The 24,075-nt window shown below is 38.2% G+C and overlaps 1 protein-coding gene and 4 gene segments (V, D, J or C); 1 reads left to right on the top strand and 4 right to left on the bottom strand.

Annotated features, from left to right (window-relative positions):
* Positions 1–5,713: 5,713 nt before the first annotated feature.
* On the bottom strand, positions 5,714–6,414 carry LOC119014044 (the record flags this gene model as incomplete). The annotated part of the segment is given in 2 exon segments: positions 5,714–6,000; positions 6,092–6,414. Coding segments are annotated over 2 exon segments (327 nt in total), but the record flags the coding sequence as incomplete, so codon positions are not given.
* Positions 6,415–9,122: 2,708 nt separating this feature from the next.
* Positions 9,123–9,660, bottom strand: LOC119014021. The segment is given in 2 exon segments: positions 9,123–9,430; positions 9,521–9,660. Coding segments are annotated over 2 exon segments (348 nt in total).
* Positions 9,661–11,749: 2,089 nt separating this feature from the next.
* LOC119014039 lies at positions 11,750–14,974 on the bottom strand (the record flags this gene model as incomplete). The annotated part of the segment is given in 2 exon segments: positions 11,750–12,045; positions 14,869–14,974. Coding segments are annotated over 2 exon segments (339 nt in total), but the record flags the coding sequence as incomplete, so codon positions are not given.
* LOC119014001 lies at positions 12,862–13,618 on the bottom strand. The segment is given in 2 exon segments: positions 12,862–13,372; positions 13,507–13,618. Coding segments are annotated over 2 exon segments (447 nt in total).
* Positions 14,975–18,424: 3,450 nt separating the features above from the next.
* cabp5b (calcium binding protein 5b) lies at positions 18,425–23,084 on the top strand. Its single transcript, XM_037089218.1, has 6 exons — positions 18,425–18,475; positions 20,160–20,190; positions 20,308–20,451; positions 21,224–21,333; positions 22,024–22,171; positions 23,056–23,084. Exons 1-6 carry the CDS (start codon positions 18,425–18,427, stop codon positions 23,082–23,084), a joined length of 513 nt encoding a protein of 170 aa, XP_036945113.1.
* The last annotated feature ends 991 nt before the right edge of the window (positions 23,085–24,075 follow it).

Raw genomic sequence — 24,075 nt, 5'->3', positions numbered from 1 at the left:
GGCTAATTGGTACAGTCAGTTTATGATTTTATTCATTTATTTTTTTTTCTTCTCTGTTTTGTTTGTGCGTGTGTGTGCTGTGTGATGTGTTTTCTGTGTTTGTGTACTGCAGTGAAAAGATTATTGTGTTGGGTATGGACTTCAGGAAGAATGACAATGGCTTTGCCAAGATAAAACTGAACTAAACCAACAACCCCCCTTTTTGTTTTGTAAATGCTTGAAGTTTTAATCTGGATTGATTTTGCTGATTTTCTGACAAAACAAATGAAAATGTAAATGTTGTTCATGTTTATGAATGAATGGACAAACAGCAATGACATAAATGGGTGAAAATATAATACCTGATATAAAACAATACAAGGACATAAAACTTTATTCAGTAAAACATACTGCTGCATTAACTATTTTTTTCATCATGAAATTAGTTTATCTGTACTAAAACACATCTTGGAAGGCCAAAGACTCTTTTCATGATTTTGGCTGTGACACTTTTGTAATTGAATTTCAGTTTAGATAAAACAAGAATCTAATATTGCTTTACAGCTCTAAATTTTGATGACTGACAGTTGCTCACAAATAAGTGATACTAAGAAAACTGAATGTTTCCAGTGGTGATAAATAGAGGAAGTAGTTTTTGTATGACTCTCCTGTTATTGTCTCTCACTGTGGTGCTCTGGCACAGTAATACACAGCAGTGTCTTCAGACTGCATATTCTGTCCATTTAGAGTCACTCTGTTGCTGGAAGAGTCTGAGTTGATACTGAACTTGTTCTTAAGTGATGCTTTTATAGCAGGGGCGCATCCAGCACATCCGCTTATAATCAACTCCAGTCCTTTCCCTGCAGCCTGTCTGATCCAGTGTGTGCGATAGTCACTAACAGAATAAGAGACCTGACAGGTGATGGTCAGACGTTGACCTGGCTGCACAGTCACGGAGGCTGGCTGTGTCAACTGTTCACACTTCACACCTGTGGAGGAAAACATGTTGAATATTGAATGAGTGTAATAACAGTGAACAGTCAGTGTGCTGTGATCATACTGTCAGTGTCTCTGGCTCAGTGAGACTCACAGGATCCAGCAGCCAGCAGCAGCAGCAGAGCTACAGAGAACATGGTTGGTATTGAAGGTGATCTGATGGGAGCTTCTCTTCTTCTGCTGCAGCTGACAGCATGATATCAAGTCTTTATAGCAGACTGTGAGGAAGTTCACTTTGCATAGAGAAGGACACTGACAGGATATAAAAGGAGCATCAACTGTCCTGTCACAAGGAGTCACAGCTTTAAATTGTGAACATTTATTCTAAAAATATGAGAGAAAATGTGTTTATTGTCTAAAGCTTAATCATGAAGTCTGTTTTTTCACAAATCTTCTAACAAGACAGATGAGTGAAACATTCAAATTCAGATCAACAAAACATTAACTGTTCCATCTCTGAACCGATTATAATATTAAAATAACTTGAATGAAGCATTTGTATTTTATTTGATTTGTATTATTTTTTTAGGTTTTCACTCTGTGAAATGCAGAATCCAGACCTGGACAATGATTTCAGCAAATAGACTTTTGTGTTGTTCTTGTTTTGTGAGATGATGATTGTTACAGTAAAACATTTGTTTTCTTGTGTTTTGAAAGGTTATTGTAGTTGGTAAATGATCATTCTCCTTAATCTTTCACACTTTTAGTAAAACATGACCACAAAAAAGAAATTCTGGCTCATCCCAGTCCAGGAAAGATGTGTACCATAGGTTTTTGTACAGCTGCTCAACCAACTCCAGTCACTGTGTCTCTCGAGCACAATAATAAACAGCAGAATCTTCAGTCTTCAGACTGCTCATCTGCAGATACACCTGCTGTTTGCTGTTGTCTCTGGAGATGGTAAACCGGCCTTTCACTGACTCAGAGTAGTAGACATAGCTGCCACTACCATCATCAATCCAGGCAATCCACTCCAGTGCTTTTCCAGGAGCCTGTCTGATCCAGCTCATCTCATAGCTGCTGAATGTGAATCCAGAGGCTGTACAGGTCAGTCTGTGAGGTTCTCCAGGCCTTTTAACCACTGGTTCAGATTCTGTCAGAGTCTGACCATCAACACCTGTTGAGACAAAAAATATGTCATTGGCTTGGCAGGACAAACAAAAGTTATTTAGAAATAGGATGACTGTTAATCTTCACCTGCCCAGCAGACAGTTAACAGCAGCACTCCTGTCCTATAGTCCATCATGTTAAACTGTGTGTCCACTGTTCTCTGTCATCCTCTCTGCAGTCAGATAAGTAGAGGAGGAAGACATCTGAGTTTTGCATTGACTCCTCCTCACAGGGAGGAAACTGTTCCCTGATTTATCATAATAACACACCAAAATGTGAATTTTAGGTCAGGAATCTGTCACATTTCCAAACAGCATTCGTTCAAAGAAATTAACTTATAATTTGTCTCATTGTCATGGTTTTTCACACTTCCTTAAGACAGCATACAATAAATACTAATCAGCAGCATTCTTATGATCACCAACATCCATGAGTATTTTTGAAATTTGTTGACTTGTCATCTAATCTGTTAAACATTCCACCAATAATCAGAATGTGTTTTGGGGCATTTATGAGTTTTTACTTTTGTAGATGATAAAATAAAATTCTAGTCTTATTTAATGTTTTGACAACTGAAACTGTGAGTGATGTAACATAATTGTATTGCGGGACATTTAAGTCTCTCTCAGTCTGTTCTACTGATATTGATACTGATGTCGACTGCAGGGGAAGTTGTCTTAATTTACCATTAAAAATTTCAACTCTTCTTCTTTCTATCAGAAACCAAAAAGAATACCTTAATGACTCAGTGGATTACATAAAGATTATTTTTTAGCATCAGACAGCACTGTATATATTAATTTCAGCATTTAATAACTTGTGTGTGCTTGACACACATGGTCTCTGGGTATCTGTGCAGGTCTGTTGGTGGTTTGTATCACTGTGGGCACACGTACACAGTAATAAACAGCTGTGTCCTCAGGCTGCAGATTCTGTCCTGTTAGAGTCACTGAGCTGGTAGAAGTGTGTGTGTGGTAAAGGAATTTGTTCTTCAGGGCATTATTTTGATAAAAGTCTCCTCCACCCCTCCGACTCACTATCCAGTCCATTGGTTTTCCTTCACACTGTCTGATCCAACCTGTTGCATAGCTGTTATCAGTCAAAGAATAACCAGAGACCTGACAGGTGATGGTCAAAGACTGTCCAGGCTGCACAACCTTTGAGTCTGGTTGGATGAGATCAATACTGTTCACACCTGTGGAAACACAAATCAGCATTATCTCCATCATCTATCTGACTATTCAGTCTGTCTAATGTGTTTATTAGTATGAATCCACTGAAAGCTCCTCACAGGATCCAGCAGCCAGCAGCAGCAGCAGAGCTACAGAGAACATGGTTGGTATTGAAGGTGATCTGATGGGAGCTTCTCTTCTTCTGCTGCAGCTGACAGCATGATATCAAGTCTTTATAGCAGACTGTGAGGAAGTTCACTTTGCATGGAGAAGGACACTGACAGGATATAAAAGAAGGATCAACTGTCTAAGTACAAGGAGTCACAGCTTGGAGTTGTGAACATTCATTTTGACACACACGAAAGACAATGTTCATGTGATTTGAATGATTTTCATGATTCATCTTTTTTATTCTCTACAAAACGTTAACAAGTCAGATGGAAACAACCTGACATAAAGAGAATAAGTACATATTTGAAAACACCAGAACTATAAGACTTTTTTCTGAATTAAGCAGTTTCATTGAGATGACGATTCCCTGATTGTGTTGATGTTCTTGAACTGAAACTTATTTCTGTAATTGTGAAAAGCTGAAAGTAAAGTTTCAACTTGTTTTGACATGTTGAGTTTTTGTACAGCGTTGCTCCTTCCTGTGTCACTGTGGCTGTCGAGCACAATAATAAACAGCAGAATCTTCAGTCTTCAGACTGTTCATCTGCAGATACACCTGCTGTCTGCTGTTGTCTCTGGAGATGGTAAACCGGCCTTTGACTGACTCAGAGTAGTAGATGCTACCACTGCCATCACTAATAGTAGAAACCCATTCCAGTCCTTTTCCAGCAGCCTGTCTGATCCAAGCATTCCAATAATTGCCACCAAACCCTGAATATGTGCAGGTCAGTCTGTGGGAGTCTCCAGGTCTTTTCACTGCTGGTTCAGACTCAGTCAGTGTTTGACCCTCAGTACCTACAGACAGTTAAACAGCTCATTAGTTCCTGTGATGCAGCCATGTTGTCTTTGTAGCAGGAGGTTTGTCAGAAAAACAGTCATTGTTCTTACCTGCCCAGTTAACAGACAGGATGAGAAAAACAACCAAATAATCAGGTGTGATCATTGTAAAAGCCAGTTGTCTCTGTCCAGTCTACAGTGTGTCTGTCAGTGATTCAGTCTCTGTCCTTCACTCTGCAACACATATGTAGAGATGAAGAGATCAGAGTTTTGCATCGACTCCTCCTCCTCAGAGAGAAACACACATCTCACACACCTCTGGACAAAATAACAATGACATCATCATATCATGTTATATACTTTAATAATGATGTTTATTCACAGACCAGTAAGATGTATTTATTTGTTGGTCCATCCGTATACTGGATATATCATGTAAATGTTCAAATACATTCTCATCACCTGCTGTTTAACATTGATAATGGGAACATTATAAACCATCATTGTTGTAGAAAAACACATGTTAAATGTAACACTGAGAAACAGGAAGTCACAAACCACAACATCAGCTGTTGTTTTCATATGATGCATGTATGTATGTGTGAGTGTTTAGAGTCACTGTCATACTCTCCTTAGTTAGTGTCATCTGACTTCATATGTTCTGCTGCCACCTGTAGGTCTTTGGAAACAAATGTTCTGTGGAGTTTTTGTAAAGCTTCTCTGCTTCCTTTAACCAGTGTGTGTGTTTGGCACAGTAATACACAGCAGAGTCCTCTGGCTTTAAGTTGGACAGTCTCAGATACACCATGCTGCTGCTATCATCTCTACTGATTTCTGCACGTCCTCGCACACTGCTGGCATATGTGTTTTTATTGGCATCAGTCCAGCCAACCCCGACCCATTCCAGTCCTTTTCCTGCAGGTTGTCTGATCCAGTTCATAGTGCAGCAGCTGAATGTGAAGCCAGATCCTCTGCAGGACAGACTGAGAGTCTCCCCAGGCCTTTTCACTACTGAACTGGAAGGAATGGACTCCATACTCTGACCTGTACAACCTGATGAGATGAAAGAAGAGAGGAGCCACAGAAGAAAGTGAGACAGTCATCTGGGAAGTTTTCTGCTGTCACTTACTTCATATATAAGTTGACTCATCATCATGTTTTTTTATTACTTCCTTTAGACAGCATATACACTAAATAATAACCTGCAGTATCCTTATGATCACCAATAACCATCAGTATTTTTGAAATTTGTTGAATTGTCATCTCATCATGTTAAACCATCCACCAATAATCAGAATGTGTTTTGGGGCATTTATGACATTGAGAGTGTGTACTTAAGACTGTCTACAGTCAGTCGACTGTAGATTTTCTCTCTTTACTAGAACAGCAGGTGTTGAGATTATTAGTGGTCTGAGGGCTCCTCCTCTGGTGGCTTCATGTTACAAGTGTTCAGGCACTGAGGGGTTTTTGTTCAGGTCTACTGATGGTTTGTGTTATTGTGGCTGTCTGGCACAGTAATACACAGCAGTGTCTTTAGACTGCACATTCTGTCCATTTAGAGTCACTGTGTTGCTGGAAGAGTCTGAGTTGATACTGAACTTGTTCTTCAGGGAATCTTTGTAGTGTGAGCCTCCAGTAAATCTCATCCCAATCCACTCCAGTCCTTTCCCTGCAGGCTGTCTGATCCAAGCTGTGTAGTAGCCAAGAGAATAAGAGACCTGACAGGTGATGGTCAGACGTTGACCTGGCTGCACAGTCACAGAGGCTGGCTGTGTCAACTGTTCACACTTCACACCTGTGGAGGAAAACAAAATGTTTTGTAACAAATGATCAAGTTAAACTGCAAAGGAAGAACTGCTGCCTTTGACAAATCCAGAGAGACTCACATCCAGCTGCCAACAGCAGCAGCAGAGCTACAGAAAACATGGTTGATGTTGAAACTGACGTGCTGTGAACTCCACTGACAGCCTGATGGGAAGTTTTTATAGCTGAGTAACAAGGAAGCTCACTGAGTTTGCATAGAATCAAACATATGAAGCATCAATGTTGGTCTGACTGGAGCCAATAGAAGAGTCTGTTGACTGTTATTATATCTGCAGAGTGAAAACATGCCTGAAAATCACCTCTGCTTTACACATGATATTTTCATTTCATTACACACTCAACTGGAACATTTTGAAAATGTCCCTTTTTTTACAGAAATGAAACAACTGTAAATGATTATCACAACTCTTCTTACTGTGAATATTACATGAACCATAGATAACGGAAAACATGGTGTTTAAAATCAGCATTACAGTATAAATGATGATGTGTCATGGAAACAAAAGGAGAAACCATCAAGAATGTAGCTTTCTATAAGCCATGTTTACAGTGTGTTCAGCATGTTCAAACCATTAAAACACTTTAAATATGATGTGAGCTGTTTTCCTGAGAGAATGTATTTACTGTCAGCACCTCCTACATCACATTTAAGATGAACTTCAAATGTAAGAACAGCTTGTTGTTATTGCAGCATTTGATCACTTAGTGTTCTTCCTGTATTTGCAGCAAAGTGACAGCAGACAGCATCATGTAAACAGTATGAAAACTTCTGTCTGATGCTGCTGGTTGGCATGAAAGAGTTTTAATCATTTCAGTGTCAGCAGATGTTTGAAGACATACAGAGAAACTTGGAGCCTCGAGAGGAAAACAGCTGCTCAGGAACTGAAACCTGTGAGACAAAATGCAAAAACTACATCTGAGTGTTGAAAGTCAGTCAGTTAATATTAATGAGAACAAAGAATCTCCTTTAAATAACAGAGGAGAGACAAACTTGTCACTGACTGCCCTCTAGTGATTTTATGACAGAAACTGTAACATTTATTTTTCTCCATCATATTGATATTGTGATTCATTTAGATTCCCAAAGATTCAGAGACATTATTGTCTCTGAATTTGTAGAAATGTTTTATTTTGTAGTGCCCACATAGCTGTGCTGTCTTTGGGCCTTTTATCAAAAAGTAATATTTATTGTGTTTTGTTTAATTTAATGTTTACTATAAATATTTCTCAGCAACATATTTGAAATTATAATATAATTACTTGTGATATGAAATACTTCATGCTTGGGCCCTTCCAGACCAGAGATGAGCACTGTAGGTTTTTGTACAGCTGCTCAACCAACTCCAGTCACTGTGGCTGTCGAGCACAATAATAAACAGCAGAATCTTCAGTCTTCAGGCTGCTCATCTGCAGATACACCTGCTGTCTGCTGTTGTCTCTGGAGATGGTAAACCGGCCTTTGACTGATTCAGAGTAGTAAATGCCACCACCACCAGTATAGATCTGAGCAATCCACTCCAGTCCTTTTCCAGGAGCCTGTCTGATCCACTGCATATATTGGCTACTGAATGTGAATCCAGAGGCTGTACAGGTCAATCTGTGAGATTCTCCAGGCCTTTTAACCACTGGTTCAGATTCTGTCAGAGTCTGACCATCAACACCTGTTGAGACGCAAGAAAATAAGTGTCATTGGCTTGGCAGCGAAAATAAAAGTTATCTAAAATTAATATCAGTGTAGATGTTCACCTGCCCAGCAGACAGTTAACAGCAGCAGTCCTGTCCTATAGTCCATCATGTTAAACTGTGTGTCCACTGTTCTCTTTCATCCTCTCTGCAGTCAGATAAGTAGAGGAGGAAGACATCTGAGTTTTGCATTGACTCCTCCTCACAGGGAGGATAAAAGCTGCCCTGGAGATATTTAATGAAACTGGGGGATTAATGTTCTAATATTTGTCTGTCATATTTCATTTGTGTAAAATGTCCCTTGGTATTAAAAACACAAGGCTCTGTCACATAAGAAAGTATACTAGGCAGCAGATGAACACATTTATATTACATCTTCTTTTTATTTCATTTGTTGTTCATTTTTAATTTCGCTTCAGCAGTTTTAGGCATTCTTTGAGTGGGAGTCCAAAATGTTTCCTCCAAAACGTTCTTACATTTTCTTTTGTGTGTGCTTGAGTCACAGGGTCTCTGGGTATTTGTGCAGGTCTGTTGGTGGTTTGTATCACTGTGGGATGACGTACACAGTAATAAACAGCTGTGTCCTCAGGCTGCAGATTCTGTCCTGTTAGAGTCACTGTTCTAGCAGAAGTGTCTCTGCTGTAGCTGAACTTGTTCTTCAGAGCATTATTTTGATAAAAGCTGCCACTACTTCCACCCCACTGATGAGAAATCCAGTCCATTGGTTTTCCTTCACACTGTCTGATCCAACCTGTTGCATAGCTGTCATCAGTCAAAGAATAACCAGAGACCTGACAGGTGATGGTCAAAGACTGTCCAGGCTGCACAACCTTTGAGTCTGGCTGGATGAGATCAATACTGTTCACACCTGTGGAAACACAAATCAACATTATCTCCATCATCCATCTGACTATTCAGTCTTTCTAATGTGTTTATTAGTGTGAATCCACTGAAAGCTCCTCACAGGATCCAGCAGCCAGCAGCAGCAGCAGAGCTACAGAGAACATGGTTGATGTTGAAGCTGAACTGATGTGAGCTCTTCTGTCCTGAAGTTGGCTGAAGACTCCTGATGAACTGATAAAAGCAGCTTTTTAAAATGATTGAATAAAACTAACTTCCAATATTCATTTCATTACTTGACTTTATTTTGTATAAAAATGTATGAAAGTATTATTTGTTTTTAACTCTGTAAAATATTGTAAAACACCTTATGAAGTCCAATTATTTAAGTTACTGCTACCAAATTGAAGTAAGATATTTTGTCATAAATCTGCAGACTATTTCTCTATTTACAGAACAGTAAACTGGTGTTGAGATTATTAGTGGTCTGAGGGCTCCTCCTCTGGTGGCTTCATGTTACAAGTGTTCAGGCACTGAGGGGTTTTTGTTCAGGTCTACTGATGGTTTGTGTTATTGTGACTCTCTGGCACAGTAATACACAGCAGTGTCTTCAGACTGCACATTCTGTCCATTTAGAGTCACTCTGTTGCTGGAAGAGTCTGAGCTGATACTGAACTTGTTCTTCAGGGAATCTTTGTAGTATGTGCTGTATCCCACACGTGCATATCCAATCCACTCCATTGTTTTCCCTGCAGGCTGTCTGATCCATGCTGTGTAGTAGCTGCTAACAGAATAAGAGACCTGACAGGTGATGGTCAGACGTTGACCTGGCTGCACAGTCACAGAGGCTGGCTGTGTCAACTGTTCACACTTCACACCTGTGGAGGAAAACAAAATGTTTGTAACAAATGATCAAGTTAAACTGCAAAAGAAGAACTGTTGACTTTGACAAATCCAGAGAGACTCACATCCAGCTGCCAACAGCAGCAGCAGAGCTACAGAAAACATGGTTGATGTTGAAACTGACGTGCTGTGAACTCCACTGACAGCCTGATGGGAAGTTTTTATAGCTGAGTAACAAGGAAGCTCACTGAGTTTGCATAGAATCAAACATATGATGCATCAATGTTGGTCTGACTGGAGCCAATAGAAGAGTCTGTTGACTGTTATTATATCTGCAGAGTGAAAACATGCCTGGAAATCACCTCTGCTTTACACATGATATTTTCATTTCATTACACACTCAACTGGAACATTTTGAAAATGTCCCTGATTAACAGACATATAACAACTGTAAATGATTATCACTACTCTTCTTACTGTGAATATGACATGAACCATAGATAATGGAAAACATATTGTTTAAAATCAGCATTACAGTATAAATGATGATGTGTCATGGAAACAAAAGGAGAAACCATCAAGTATGTAGCTTTCTATAAGCCATGTTTACAGTGTGTTCAGCATGTTTTCAAATCATTAAAACACTTTAAATATGATGTGAGCTGTTTTCCTGAGAGAATGTATTTACTGTCAGTGTTGCACCCTTAAAGCAGACAGGACTCCGTTCACAGTTTGGCAACTTTATTCTTTTTTCCAGACTATCACCGGCGCTCACACATACACAACAACAACAATGCCGTCTCGGCCGTAATCAATGACATCAAAGGTCTGATCACTTCTTTTTTCAAGTACACATATTTCGCAACATCAGCACCTCCTACATCACATTTAAGATGAACTTCAAATGTAAGAACAGCTTGTTGTTATTGCAGCATTTGATCACTTAGTGTTCTTCCTGTATTTGCAGCAAAGTGACAGCAGACCGCATCATGTAAACAGTATGAAAACTTCTGTCTGATGCTGCTGGTTGGCATGAAAGAGTTTTAATCATTTCAGTGTCAGCAGATGTTTAAAGACATACAGAGAAACTTGGAGCCTCGAGAGGAAAACAGCTGCTCAGGAACTGAAACCTGTGAGACAAAATGCAAAAACTACATCTGAGTGTTGAGAGTCAGTCAGTTAATATTAAATCTTTCTAGTTTCAGTGACCATATTGTTATGCTGTCTTAGGGCCTTTTATCAACAAGTGCATTTACTCAGTTTTGATTAATTTAAGGTTAACTGTCAATATTTCTCAGGAACAGATTTAAGGATATAACTATGTATGATATAAAATACTTCAGTCTTTGGCTCCATCAGACCAGTAGAGATGAGTTCTGTAGGTTTTTGTACAGCTGCTCAACCAACTCCGGTCACTGTGAATCTCGAGCACAATAATAAACAGCAGAATCTTCAGTCTTCAGACTGCTCATCTGCAGATACACCTGCTGTTTGCTGTTGTCTCTGGAGATGGTAAACCGGCCTTTGACTGACTCAGAGTAGTAAGTGCCGCCACTAGTAGTATAGATTCGAGCAAGCCATTCCAGTCCTTTTCCAGGAGCCTGTCTGATCCAGTTCATATATTGGCCACTGAATGTGAATCCAGAGGCTGTACAGGTCAATCTGTGAGATTCTCCAGGCCTTTTAACCACTGATTCAGATTCTGTCAGAGTCTGACCATCAACACCTGTTGAGACAAAAAAAAAATGTGTGTCATTGGCTTGGCAGCACAAATAAAAGTTATCTGAAATTAAGATCAGTGTAGCTCCCCACCTGCCCAGCAGACAGTTAACAGCAGCAGTCCTGTCCTATAGTCCATCATGTTAAACTGTGTGTCCACTGTTCTCTGTCATCCTCTCTGCAGTCAGATAAGTAGAGGACGAAGACATCTGAGTTTTGCATTGACTCCTCCTCACAGGGAGGAAACTGTTCCCTGATTTATCATAATAACACACCAAAATGTGAATTTTAGGTCTGAATCTGCCACATTTCCAAATAGCATTCATTCAAACCAATTCATATATAATTTGTCTCATCATCATGTTTTTTTTTGTTACTTCCTTTAGACAGCATATACACTAAATAATAACCTGCAGTATCCTTATGATCACCAATAACCATCACTATTTTTGAAATTTGTTGAATTGTAATCTCATCATGTTAAACCATCCACCAATGATCAGAATGTGTTTTGGGGCATTTATGACATTGAGAGTGTGTATTTAAGACTGTCCTCTGGTGGCTTCATGTTACAAGTGTTCAGGCACTGAGGGGTTTTTGTTCAGGTCTACTGATGGTTTGTGTTATTGTGACTCTCTGGCACAGTAATACACAGCAGTGTCTTCAGACTGCACATTCTGTCCATTTAGAGTCACTGTGTTGCTGGAAGAGTCTGAGCTGATACTGAACTTGTTCTTTAGTGAATCTTTCATGTATGTGCTGTATCCAACAGCTGCACTCCCAATCCACTCCAGTCCTTTCCCTGCAGGCTGTCTGATCCAAGCTGTCCAGTCACTGCTAACAGAATAAGAGACCTGACAGGTGATGGTCAGACGTTGACCTGGCTGCACAGTCACAGAGGCTGGCTGTGTCAACTGTTCACACTTCACACCTGTTGAAAAAACAAAATGTTTTGTAACAAATCATCAAGTTAAATTACGAAAGAAGAATGTCTGCTGTTTTCTCTGGAGATGGTAAACCGACCTTTGACTGACTCAGAGTAGTAGATGCTGCTACTGCTAGGACTAATAGTAGAAACCCATTCCAGTCCTTTTCCAGGAGCCTGTCTGATCCAAGCGTTCCAGTAATCACTATCAAACCCTGAATATGTGCAGGTCAGTCTGTGGGATCCTCCAGGTCTTTTCACTGCTGGTTCAGACTCAGTCAGTGTTTGATCCTCAGTACCTGCAGACAGTTAAACAGCTCATTAGTTACTGTAATGCAGCCATGTTGTCTTTGTAGCAGGAGGTTTGTCAGAAAAACAATCATTGTTCTTACCAGCCCAGTTAATAGACAGGATGAGAAAAACAACTAAATAATCAGGTGTGATCATTGTAAAAGCCAGTTGTCTCTGTCCAGTCTGCAGTGTGTCTGTCAGTGATTCAGTCTCTGTCCTTCACTCTGCAACACATATGTAGAGATGAAGAGATCAGAGTTTTGCATCGACTCCTCCTCCTCACAGAGAAACACACCACATCTCACACACCTCTGGACAATACAACAATGATGTCATCATATTATGTTATATACTTTAATAATGATGTTTATTTACACATCAGTAAGATATATTTTTTTGTTGGTCCATATACTGGATATATCATGTAAATGTTCAAATATATTCTCATCACCTGCTTTTAAACATTAATAATAGGAACATTATAAACCATCATTGTTGCAGAAAAACACATGTTAAATGTAACACTGAGAAACAGGAAGTCACAAACCACAACATCAGCTGTTGTTTTCATATGATGCATGTATGTATGTGTGAGTGTTTAGAGTCACTGTCATACTCTCCTTAGTTAGTGTCATCTGACTTCATATGTTCTGCTGCCACCTGTAGGTCTTTGGAAACAAAAGTTCTGTGGAGTTTTTGTAAAGCTTCTCTGCTTCCTTTAACCAGTGTGTGTGTTTGGCACAGTAATACACAGCAGAGTCCTCCAGCTTTAAGTTGGACAGTCTCAGATACACCATGCTGTTGCTGTTATCTCTTGTGACTTCTATCCGACCTTGCACACTGCTGGCATAATCTGTTCCACTTGCATCGCTGTAGACACACCCGATCCATTCCAGTCCTTTTCTTGCAGGTTGTCTGATCCAGTTCATAGCGCAGCAGCTGAATGTGAAGCCAGATCCCCTGCAGGACAGACTGAGAGTCTCCCCAGGCCTTTTCACTACTGAACTGGAAGGAATGGACTCCATACTCTGACCTGTACAACCTGATGAGATGAAAGAAGAGAGGAACCACAGAAGAAAGTGAGACAGTCATCTGGGTAGTTTTCTGCTGTCACTGACTGACCATCAGTCCATGTTGTATGATAAATATAAAACAGCAAGAAGCAGGAGAACTCACAGGGCAGAGAGAGAGCAACCAGCAGAAGAGTGAGTGTGTTCATCATCCTGAGGCTGGAGATGTGACCTCTGCTGCTCCACACAAAGTACAAGAGCAGTCAGCAGGACAGAAGTACACTGCACAGACTGAAGATTTGCATCAGGGCATCATGAGGAGGGAGTGGCTCATGTACAGGCATTTTTAATTCATTATTTGTTTTTTGTTTTTTTCTTTTTCTTTTTTTCAAATTAATGATGCTTTCAATATTGGATTCAAAAACATATCCGGAGGGTTAGGGTTTCTTTAAAGTAAACTTCACATCTACAAATGACATTTATTAAAATCAGTTCAAGTGTAATTTGTCTCAGCATCATGGTTTATCATTACTCCCCACAAGCATATTGGATAGATGAGGTCGATGATCTACTGTTAAGAACCTCTCAGTAATCAGAGAATATCAAAAAGACAATGTTGAAAAAAGTCCTGTCAACTAATTTCTGGACTGAGTGTTTCATGAAAAATAATAACTGTTCTAAGTGACAATCCTGAACTGAAGATGTAAAACTTTTTTCAGCTTTTCCAATGTACAACTGGGAAATTTGGATCTCATCTGTGTATTTCTGAAGAAATACAGCTACTGTTGTTGTACTGTTGTACTGTTGTAAAACTAAGTTGTTAAGTTATGAAAAGCTTTTTAAAACATTTTCAAGGCATTGCAATACATTAAAATGAATTAATTAAATGTGTCACACAATCTTCTATTGAGGGAAAGTTAAGTTTCTAGTCTATTCTATACTGATGTCGACCAGAAACAAACAAAAAATGCCTTAGCAAATAACATGAAGATACATTTTTAGCAACTCATCAGACAGTAATGGCTGTATTAATGTTTGCATTTTAAACTTGTGTGTGCTTGAGTCACATGGTCTCTGGGTATTTGTGCAGGTCTGTTGGTGGTTTGTATATCTGTGGGCACACGTACACAGTAATAAACAGCTGTGTCCTCAGGCTGCAGATTCTGTCCTGTTAGAGTCACTGTTCTAGCAGAAGTGTCTCTGCTGTAGCTGAACTTGTTCTTCAGAGCATTATTTTGATAAAAGCTGCCACTACTTCCACCCCACTGATGAGAAATCCAGTCCATTGGTTTTCCTTCACACTGTCTGATCCAACCTGTTGCATAGCTGCTGTCAGTCAAAGAATAACCAGAGACCTGACAGGTGATGGTCAAAGACTGTCCAGGCTGCACAACCTTTGAGTCTGGCTGGATGAGATCAATACTGTTCACACTTGTGGAAACACAAATCAACATTATCTCCATCATCTATCTGACTATTCAGTCTTTCTAATGTGTTTATTAGTGTGAATCCACTGAAAGCTCCTCACAGGATCCAGCAGCCAGCAGCAGCAGCAGAGCTACAGAGAACATGGTTGGTATTGAAGGTGATCTGATGGGAGCTTCTCTTCTTCTGCTGCAGCTGACAGCATGATATCAAGTCTTTATAGCAGACTGTGAGGAAGTTCACTTTGCATAGAGAAGAAGAGTAGAGGGGTCAGAATTATGTTGTTATGTAACTGTATAATTAGATATCTTATCTTCCTTACAATCAAGTGAGGCATAAATTAATTCCTTTGCTGAATATAGCCACACCCTTCATTTAGGTTAATTTGCAAACAGCTTACTTACATATTACATATTACATCTATTTGTCTCCACCCTCTGGAGTCTCTACTGCAGGTTTTGTGACCAAATATTGTTTAAGCCTTTTAAACAAAACAAGACACCTTGGTATTGGTTGTAGTCTGACATGGACTATTAACTCATTTTTTTATAACATATAAAAAATATGTAAAAAGCTGAGTAATCTAAAGAGGACAATTAGATTTATAAATCCACCTCGAACATATACAGAAATTATTTTAACAGCAGGCATTACTTAAACAGTTTATCAAAAGCTTTTTTATGATTGAATATATTTGGGATTAAATCATCTTGGTCTCCTTGAATTATTCCTGCCATAAGCACAGAATCAATTCCTGTACCAGGCCCACTTTTATGTCTCACATGTAGTTATTTAGTCTTTAACACCTGTTTGTTTTATTATTCATTGTGTTTTTGACTTGTGTCCTACTCAATGTTTGGCAGTTATGGGCTATTTTTTTTTTTTTTTTTTTTTTTTAGTAGTAGTAGTAGTTTAAATATAACTGAAAACATTTTCACTCTTGCCTTTCAAAATAACAGCTGGGAGTATAAAGAAAAGGAAGTGAAAAACCACAACCTCACAATGTGTGTTTTTAATGTGTGGATGTGTGTCATACTGGTTAGAATATTTTAGACCTAAATGTTCTGCTGCCACCTGTTGGTGATTGTAGAACTGAGTTGTTTGGGGGTTTTGTGAAGCTTCCTCACTTACCTAGATGAGTGTGTGTGTCTGGCACAGTAATACACAGCAGAGTCCTCTGGCTTTAAGTTGGACAGTCTCAGATACACCATGCTGTTACTATTATCTCTGGTGATTTCAGTTCGTCCTTGCACAGTGCTGGCATACACTGTTTTGCTTGCATCATAGTAAATAAGCCCCATCCATTCCAATGCTTTTCCTGAAGGCTGTCTGATCCAGTGCATGCCATACTGACTGAAATCAAATCCAGATCCCCTGCAGGAGAGACTGAGGGCTTCTTGAGGCCTTTTCAGCACTGACGTAGAGGGAATGGACTCTAGAGCCTGGCCATTAAAACCTGCCAAAGAATAGAAGAAAAATGGAGACCAGTGAGAACATGAGAGAAATACATTCTTGATCAGTATTGTGGGATGAAGCAACTTACAGGGCAGACAGAAGGCTGTCAGCAGTAAAGACAGTTTGTCCATCATCTTGAGACTGGATATGTGAACTCAGCTGCTTCACACTACACAAGAGACAGCAACTCAGTGCGACAACAGAAGTATATCTCTGAAAAACTCAGAATTTGCATTGAGAATTTGTAAGGGAGGGGCTAATGTGTTCAAATATATCTTTAAGATAAAAGATAAGTCACGTAAAATTTAATGTGTTTGTCAGCATTTTCAGTCATAAACATAGGCCTGCTACTATACGTTGTGCTTATGCCTTGAACTGCTGAGGCAATTAAATCATAAAAGATCAAAATCCCTAAAAAACCCCTTCTGACATGTTTAAGATGTATATTTATATATAAAACACTGTAATTAAACCAATAATGTGTGTCTGAGAAATACCTTTTAAGGAAGATGATAAACACATTTTTGACTGAAAGGGGTAAATTACAACAACACTATAGATGCATTTACAATGCTATCAGCCAATCATTTTTAAAACCTTTTAATATAAATATTAATTGCTTCCTCTGTTAATATGTTTCAGCAAGCTCATCAGGCATGTCTGAAAAATAATTTGTATCAGAGAGGTATCTTGTGTCAGTGGACTAAAACAACAGAAACAACTAGAAAATACCTCAGTCCATCCAATAGCGTCATTATGATCTTACTTGTATGATCAGTCAGGTAAATACTTTTCACTGAGGTACAGGCACAGAGCAATTTATAGCTGTTGCACTGCATCACATTCAAATGTCAGGCATTCATTTTTTTCCCCACCCCTTGTTGGCTTCTTTAACACTGACACTCTACATGTTTAGCATCATCATGCTACCGGGTCGCATATGATACAGTTCCTCACAATGGTCAAAGTTTGATCAGCACATGACTCTGTGAATGTATTCCAGTGCATGGATGATGAAACTCTGAGTGAAATGTCACTTTCATCAAAATACATTTTAACAAGAGTCTGTACTTTACAAAGTAAGAGAAATGGGATTTTATTTTATCTGTTGCATTTGATCTGTCTGTATGTAAAGTGTACCTATTATATGAACAGGATTAAAGTTGCTCATATATATGCACGACATACAGACAGATAAAAAGGGACCTGACAGCAACATCTGGCAACGTGCTTATGAGTTCAGATTAAGTACATTTTGTTTTTATATATTACATACAGACAGACGAAATTCACCATATTTTCACTGAAAATGTTGTTTTGCCTGCAATCAAACTGACTGGTCGTGCTTATTTATGCCTTCTCACGCAATCCAACAAATGACTGAGCTTCACTTATGACCATTGCGTGTAGATTAAGAACATCCTCTTAGGCTGCACAGAACATTTAATTTTGCTAAAGCATATATGGTTATGTTATAGGCTGGTGAAATACAGTATATTCCCACTGTATAGTCCCCCTTGGGCTGCAGTCATTTAGCAATGATCAGGGTACATATTTTTTCAGCATATTGAAAGGAATTACTAATTCATATGCAGTGGCATATGATTCACAATCTCTCTAATACTAGACTGTTACTCTCTCCACTCTCCCATCTGTTGTATTCTGTGTTGTTTCATCTAGTGATGACGAGTAGAGAGTCTTATCTAGACAGTCATTTACTCCACCAGCAGCACATGAAAGAATAGAAGGAGTCAACAAACCAATCATAGATACGTATCGCTCATGGGTTTCCGTTTTCCAAACGAATAGGGATTTAAACCCAACGATGAGGAGAGATGTCTATTTTTTTATCATTTGTAAATTGCAGTAAAATGTATTGATGACATTTAGATGCATTCACTCTATGAAAATTAGTTAAAATCAACAGTCATATTTTCACTGTGTATGTGAATTTGTGTATATTCCCAACATTAAGCCTGTCTTTCTTTTTTAGACCAAAGCTGCAGAGATAATCCATATGAGACCTCATCCCTCCTCTCAGGCGTACGCAGATCAGCAATGATCATGGTTTAAACACACACTCACACACACACTGTCTCGCACTGGAAGCTGAGTGATACAGCGACAGATAACACAGTAACATACATTTTTCTGACAAAGTATTCACAAATACCCAGCCCAGGACCTTGACTGAGGCTGTCATCATGAGTCTTAAACAAGCCTGCATCTTTCTCAGAGGAGGAACCAAGAGACACGTAAGTCAAACTGGTTTTACAGCATAATTTATGGATTCATGGTGGTGTTTCTTCTTTTGGTTATTTTTTTTATTTTATTTTTTTTGTACTATTTGCCTCTCTTAGCTTAGTATTTCCAGTTTTTTATTGTTTAATGAATTTCAAAGGAAGTAAGTATTAATTATTCTGTATGTGATTGTTATCATTTTCATTGGTTTACCAGGAACATAAATCTTATTTTCATCTGCAGATTATTTATGAAACAGATATTGTTTTGTTATTATAGTCCTTCTCATGTGGTGTTAGTTGAGGCTAATGGGGGGGGGGGCTAGAATATTATTACCGTCTTGGTGTAAAGGTGCAAGTGCAAAGTTTTTAGCCGCATGGTGCATTAAGGCTAATGCACTGGTGTTCAGTCAGTTTCTGTGCTTTGTCCTTAAATTTGAATAATGCATTTACAGAGAACCGTAATACTTACATGTATACAAATAACTCATGACATAGTAAGTAAGTAGCACTCATCATTTATATTTATATTTGGACCAGGAATAGAAACTTCTAGGAAATCTGGGCTAATGTTGTAATCTCAAAATGACCTGTATGTCTGTGCCACACACAGATGGCATATTGACAGATGCCAGAAGCACATGAACAGAAATGTTGTCTGGATATTAATAGAAATAAGAATCGCAATATGCATTGCTGTGTGCTGATCTGAACTGGGGATTTACATACCTAATACATAATGTAATATACTATACGGGGCGGCCGTGGCTCCGGGGTAGATCCAGCATCTTGTTATCAGAAGGTCTCTGGTTTGATTCCCCTGATCTTCATTTCAAAGTGTCCTTGGGCAAGATACTGAACCACAAACTGCTCCTGATTTGATATTGGCACCTTGCATGGCAGCCACCGCCATCAGTGTATGAATGTATGTATGAATTACTGTAAGTCACTTTGGATAAAAGCGTCTGCTAAATGCCCGAGAATGTAAATGTAATACAATAGTCGAGGAACCCTTCCGTGGAAGGTGTGGCCAAAAGAAATTCATACCCACTCAGAAAGGTTCTTGATTTTAATTCTTGTTAGATCCTTAGATTTCGAATGCGATTGAAATATTCAAGCTGATATATTCTTTTTTCATACATCATATACCAACATTATATACTTATATACTTGTTCACATCCACATCCACATCCGTATGGTGGAATGTGCTGGTGCATATTAGGATGTTGAATGAAAATATAAGTTCAGAAAAGTTTAGAAAACCTAAAAAAAACTTGCTCTAACGTCTGTTAAGCAATATTACAATAATGTGTCATTTCAGTGTATGATTAAACTTTTTTAAATGGGAGAAAGTCCCAACATATAATAGTCTAGAATCACATTGAAAGTTATTTGGAAATTTTGCATTTTTGAATGACTTAAATTGGCAGTTCAAATTTATGTGCTTATTTTCATGTGAAAATCTCACTGATTTATGGAATTTAAAAGAATTCAACAGATGTGTTTAGTGTGTTCTTTTTCCCCAGGGATGTAATTTCTTATCTGCAAAACATGTTTACATATGGAGTTTATGGAGCTTATATGTTATTGGCTTGCAGAAGGACATAATGTGATAACTGTGAATATGGATATAGTTGTACATTTTGTGGTAAATTGATATATATTAACATTTGTATTTGTGCCATTATTAATTTGCAGTCAAGAGCTCTTACGCCAGATGAGATTGAAGGTAACTGCTGCTTTTTATGCTCTTAGATGTTCTTGTTAGAGTGCTATGTAATCATTTTTGTTTGTTTGTTTGTTTAGTCACATGTCATTCTCAGTTTTGTGTCTGTATGTTCTCTAGAGCTGCATGAGGCTTTTGTAGAATTTGATAAAGACAAGGATGGTTTCATAAGCTGTAAAGACTTGGGGAACCTGATGAGGACCATGGGTTATATGCCAACTGAAATGGAGCTGATACAACTGAGCCAGAACATCAACATGAATTGTGAGTATTGCTGTCTACTTCATGAGATGAAAGAAAAAAATATGATGTAATATATTAATGCCTGTTAATCTTAATTGTGTTGAGCTGGTAAGGTGATTAGAATATATATACAGCCATTTGTTTTGATGTGGGTAATTCCCATTCCTTACTAGTGCCACAGAAATGGCAAGTAAAAGAAGCATAGGCAAAGCTTATAGGATGCCATTTCTGTAGGTTTTGTAGAACTGAAAAAATAGAACCATTTATTACTTCTTTTAAAATATATGGCAAAACATCTTGAAGATGGATTTTTGGTTTTGAAAGTTTAAGGAAATGTGTCTTTTTACGTGTCTCCAGAGATACAGAATTTGAATATTTCAGTCTTATAAGTGTTGGTAGAAACAAACATCATTGAAACACATATTGTCTGTTTGCTTATCATATGGCATTTGTTCATATAAATTGTACAGCAGAGAACAGATAGCACCTTAGTTATCATATATATGAATATCACATCTGACAGTTGAATGTGAGCTCTGTGAACACTGCGTGTTGAAAGCAGTTAGTTGTTTGAAGCAAGGGAGATAAGTGGCCAGAGAATATGGCCTGTGTCTGCTTGTTTGCATTATCTACATTGTCCACTGACCACTTCCACTTCCACTTGCAGCAGAGTGAAAAGTAGACACATAGACACATGTGTTTTATGTTTGATTTATTACAGTCAAACTTTGCTAACGCTGTGTTTTCCTGCTGCTGTCTGACTGTAGTTATAATATCATGTTTCTCATTACAGTGGGAGGGCGGGTGGACTTTGAAGATTTTGTGGAACTAATGACCCCCAAGCTTCTGGCTGAAACTGCAGGGATGATTGGGTTGAAGGAACTGAAAGAGGCGTTTAGAGAGGTGAGCTTGAAATAACTTCTCTCTTTTTGGTCTTTGGCACCCCATGGTGGATAGTAAATGAACATACCGTAAAGGATGAAATCTGGCAAAACATCATGTTATGATTGCAATATGTATCTTAAGTGCCCAAAATGTGTATATGTAATAAATTAACATTCAATTTAAGTGATCAGCTAGTGATTGAAAGGTTGCTGGTTCAAATCCCAGCTCAGGGCTGGCTGAGCTGACCTGCATGTCGAAGTGTCCTTGAGCAAGATACTGAACTCCAAAATTGGTCCTGATGTGTGGTTGACACCTTGTATGGTCTGCCATCAGTGAGGGCCCTGCGATGAGCTAGTGACTTGTCCAGATATCAAGAAATTACATGGACATACGATTAGTGTCATACCAAATATAAATTCTCTACATATTTATAGATATACCAATTATACCATATTGCAAAAAAATACATATTTTGTCTAAAACTACATTATCTAGTAATTATGCAATATACAATTAAGTAACATATTTCTAAATACATATGTCAGTATATGTTACAAGTGTTATATGAAAATGTGCATTCATTATGTTTTTGATAAATTCTTGAAGCGATATAAGAATGCATTGGCATGTACCAAATGTTGTGTGACAACATAAATGTGTTTTTTTTTAGAATGCCAGTCCCATAAGTGTTATTCCCCTCTCCTACAGTTTGATATAGATGGTGATGGTTCTATCACATCTGATGAGCTGAGAAATGCCATGATAAAGTTATTAGGAGAACAAACCAGTCAAAATGAAATTGAGGCTGTGGTCAAAGAAGCTGACAACAATGGAGATGGAACAGTTGACTTTGAGGGTGAGCTACAAGGAAACACTGTACACACACACACACACACACACACACACACACACACACACACACAACTGATTTAGTCTTTGTTGTAGCCTTATATTAAAAATTCTGCTCTTGAATGTTGCATTCACATGGATTGAAGCAGAGGGCAGAAGGAAAAATGAGAGGAGTATGTTAAAATTAGAAGATGCTGGTATGGAATATAAAAAGGCGATCCAAATTTGAATCTTTTTACATTTTTAGCAGGCCTCTGCTACAGAACTTACAATGAGAAGCTGATAATTTACTTATGTCAGTTCTGTTTAGCTTGGATTTAAAGCTGCATTGTATAGCTAAAAGCACTACTAGAATAATTGAAATGATAGAGTGCAACATGATTTTATTACATTCGCCAAGAGTAGGATGGTCTAGACTTATTTAGTTGGCTGGTGTCTGTGAGTGAGAACGAAAGGGGAATGTTATGTTATGAGTCATGTGCTCTTCTGAGTGCCATTCTACTTTAAAATATTCTGTTTCATTTAGTGCAAATGATACGATATTACTGCAACATATTGTTGTGTGTTACTTTGTTTTCATCCTCCCATTCCGACTGTTTTTCCTGTGACATCCAAAAGTTGTTGTCTGCTGTCTGCTTGAATCCATGTGAATGCAACATCACTGTCAAGTAACATGTATTTAATCAATAATATTTGTTTAACGTAAATAGTCACAGTTTTCTACAAAAGTGTTGTTATTTTTGAGAGAATTCTGAAACAAAGAAACAGGGCTCTGATATTAAAGCCTAAAGGCATCTGGGTCATGATTAATGCTAACAGTGTTAGCTGTGTTATTGCTCTTCTGACAAACCAAAATGTGGCTAATCAATATTTTTTCTATTCTTTTGGCAGAGTTTGTGAGAATGATGTCACAGAAATAAGGGCAACAGAATAAATGGATTACTGTGAGTGGAGAGGACGCATTTTGTATTGAAGTTCATGCTTCATGCTTCTTCTGACCAATCTTACCTAATTTCCTGTTAAGTGGTATCTGTATCATCACAATGATGTGCAGTTAATTAATCTCAAGTGAAGAAGTGTGTTCTTTTTGTAAAAAAAAAAAATGAATGGATATAAAATTGTAAATTGGAGCATTAGACAGCCACGTGGTCATATTTTTGGAGTTCAATATGGCAAATTTGAAAAGTTGTTCATTTGCCTGTGAATTCCCAAACATTTTCTACAGAGCAGTGACGTGAAGTCTTAAGCTCTAGCAGTTTAAACTGGAAGAACTAATGAATATGTTAAATTAAAGCGGCCTCTAATGTCAAGCTAAGCATGTCAGCAAAAGCTATAGTGCAGAAAGCGAGTCTAACAGAAAACAAGTAAAATTTGTTCTTGAAATGGACAAAAAAAACCTAGGTCACATTTGGAATGGGGCACTACTTTACTAAACATGCTGTAGCATTATGTATATAAAGTGGTGTGGTTGATGCAAGTTTTCCTTTCTGGATGTTGCCCTCTTTTTTCCCCTTTCATTTTATAACACAATGCTGGCACTCCTTAAACAAAAGAGGTGAGATGTGGCGCTAGCATCTACTGTGACATTCTACAAATGCATGGGGCAAAGCTTTCTAGACGAAAACACAACATAGCAATAATAATCATTTAAACATTACATTAAAAAACAGGATATATCAAAACATTTATATCAAACAGACATTTGCATATAAGGGAAAATACTCAAGTATTGTTTTTTTTAAAAAGGAAAATAAGCTCTATCTGTAGCTCTTTTAATATAATATACTGCATAAGTTTCCAGGTTACTGTAGATGTCATGATGGTGTCTAATGACTTTGTCCATTACCAGCTCTTTTGTCAAGCTTCAACTGCACTGATTAAATGCGTGTCATCTGCATTTTATTATTCGTG

This window comes from Acanthopagrus latus, chromosome 23, assembly GCF_904848185.1.
Source record: "Acanthopagrus latus isolate v.2019 chromosome 23, fAcaLat1.1, whole genome shotgun sequence".
NCBI lineage: Eukaryota > Metazoa > Chordata > Actinopteri > Spariformes > Sparidae > Acanthopagrus > Acanthopagrus latus.
Note: the sequence above shows the minus strand (reverse complement) of the source record. Positions and strands in the feature narration are given on the sequence as shown.

Excerpts from the sequence above, each read along its gene's own strand:
- cabp5b (XM_037089218.1), top strand. The coding sequence starts at position 18,425 with ATGAGTCTTAAACAAGCCTGCATCTTTCTCAGAGGAGGAACCAAGAGA. Across the intron at positions 18,476-20,159 it reads GAGGAGGAACCAAGAGACAC|TCAAGAGCTCTTACGCCAGA; the intron begins GTAAGTCAAACT and ends ATTAATTTGCAG. Across the intron at positions 22,172-23,055 it reads TGGAACAGTTGACTTTGAGG|AGTTTGTGAGAATGATGTCA; the intron begins GTGAGCTACAAG and ends TTCTTTTGGCAG.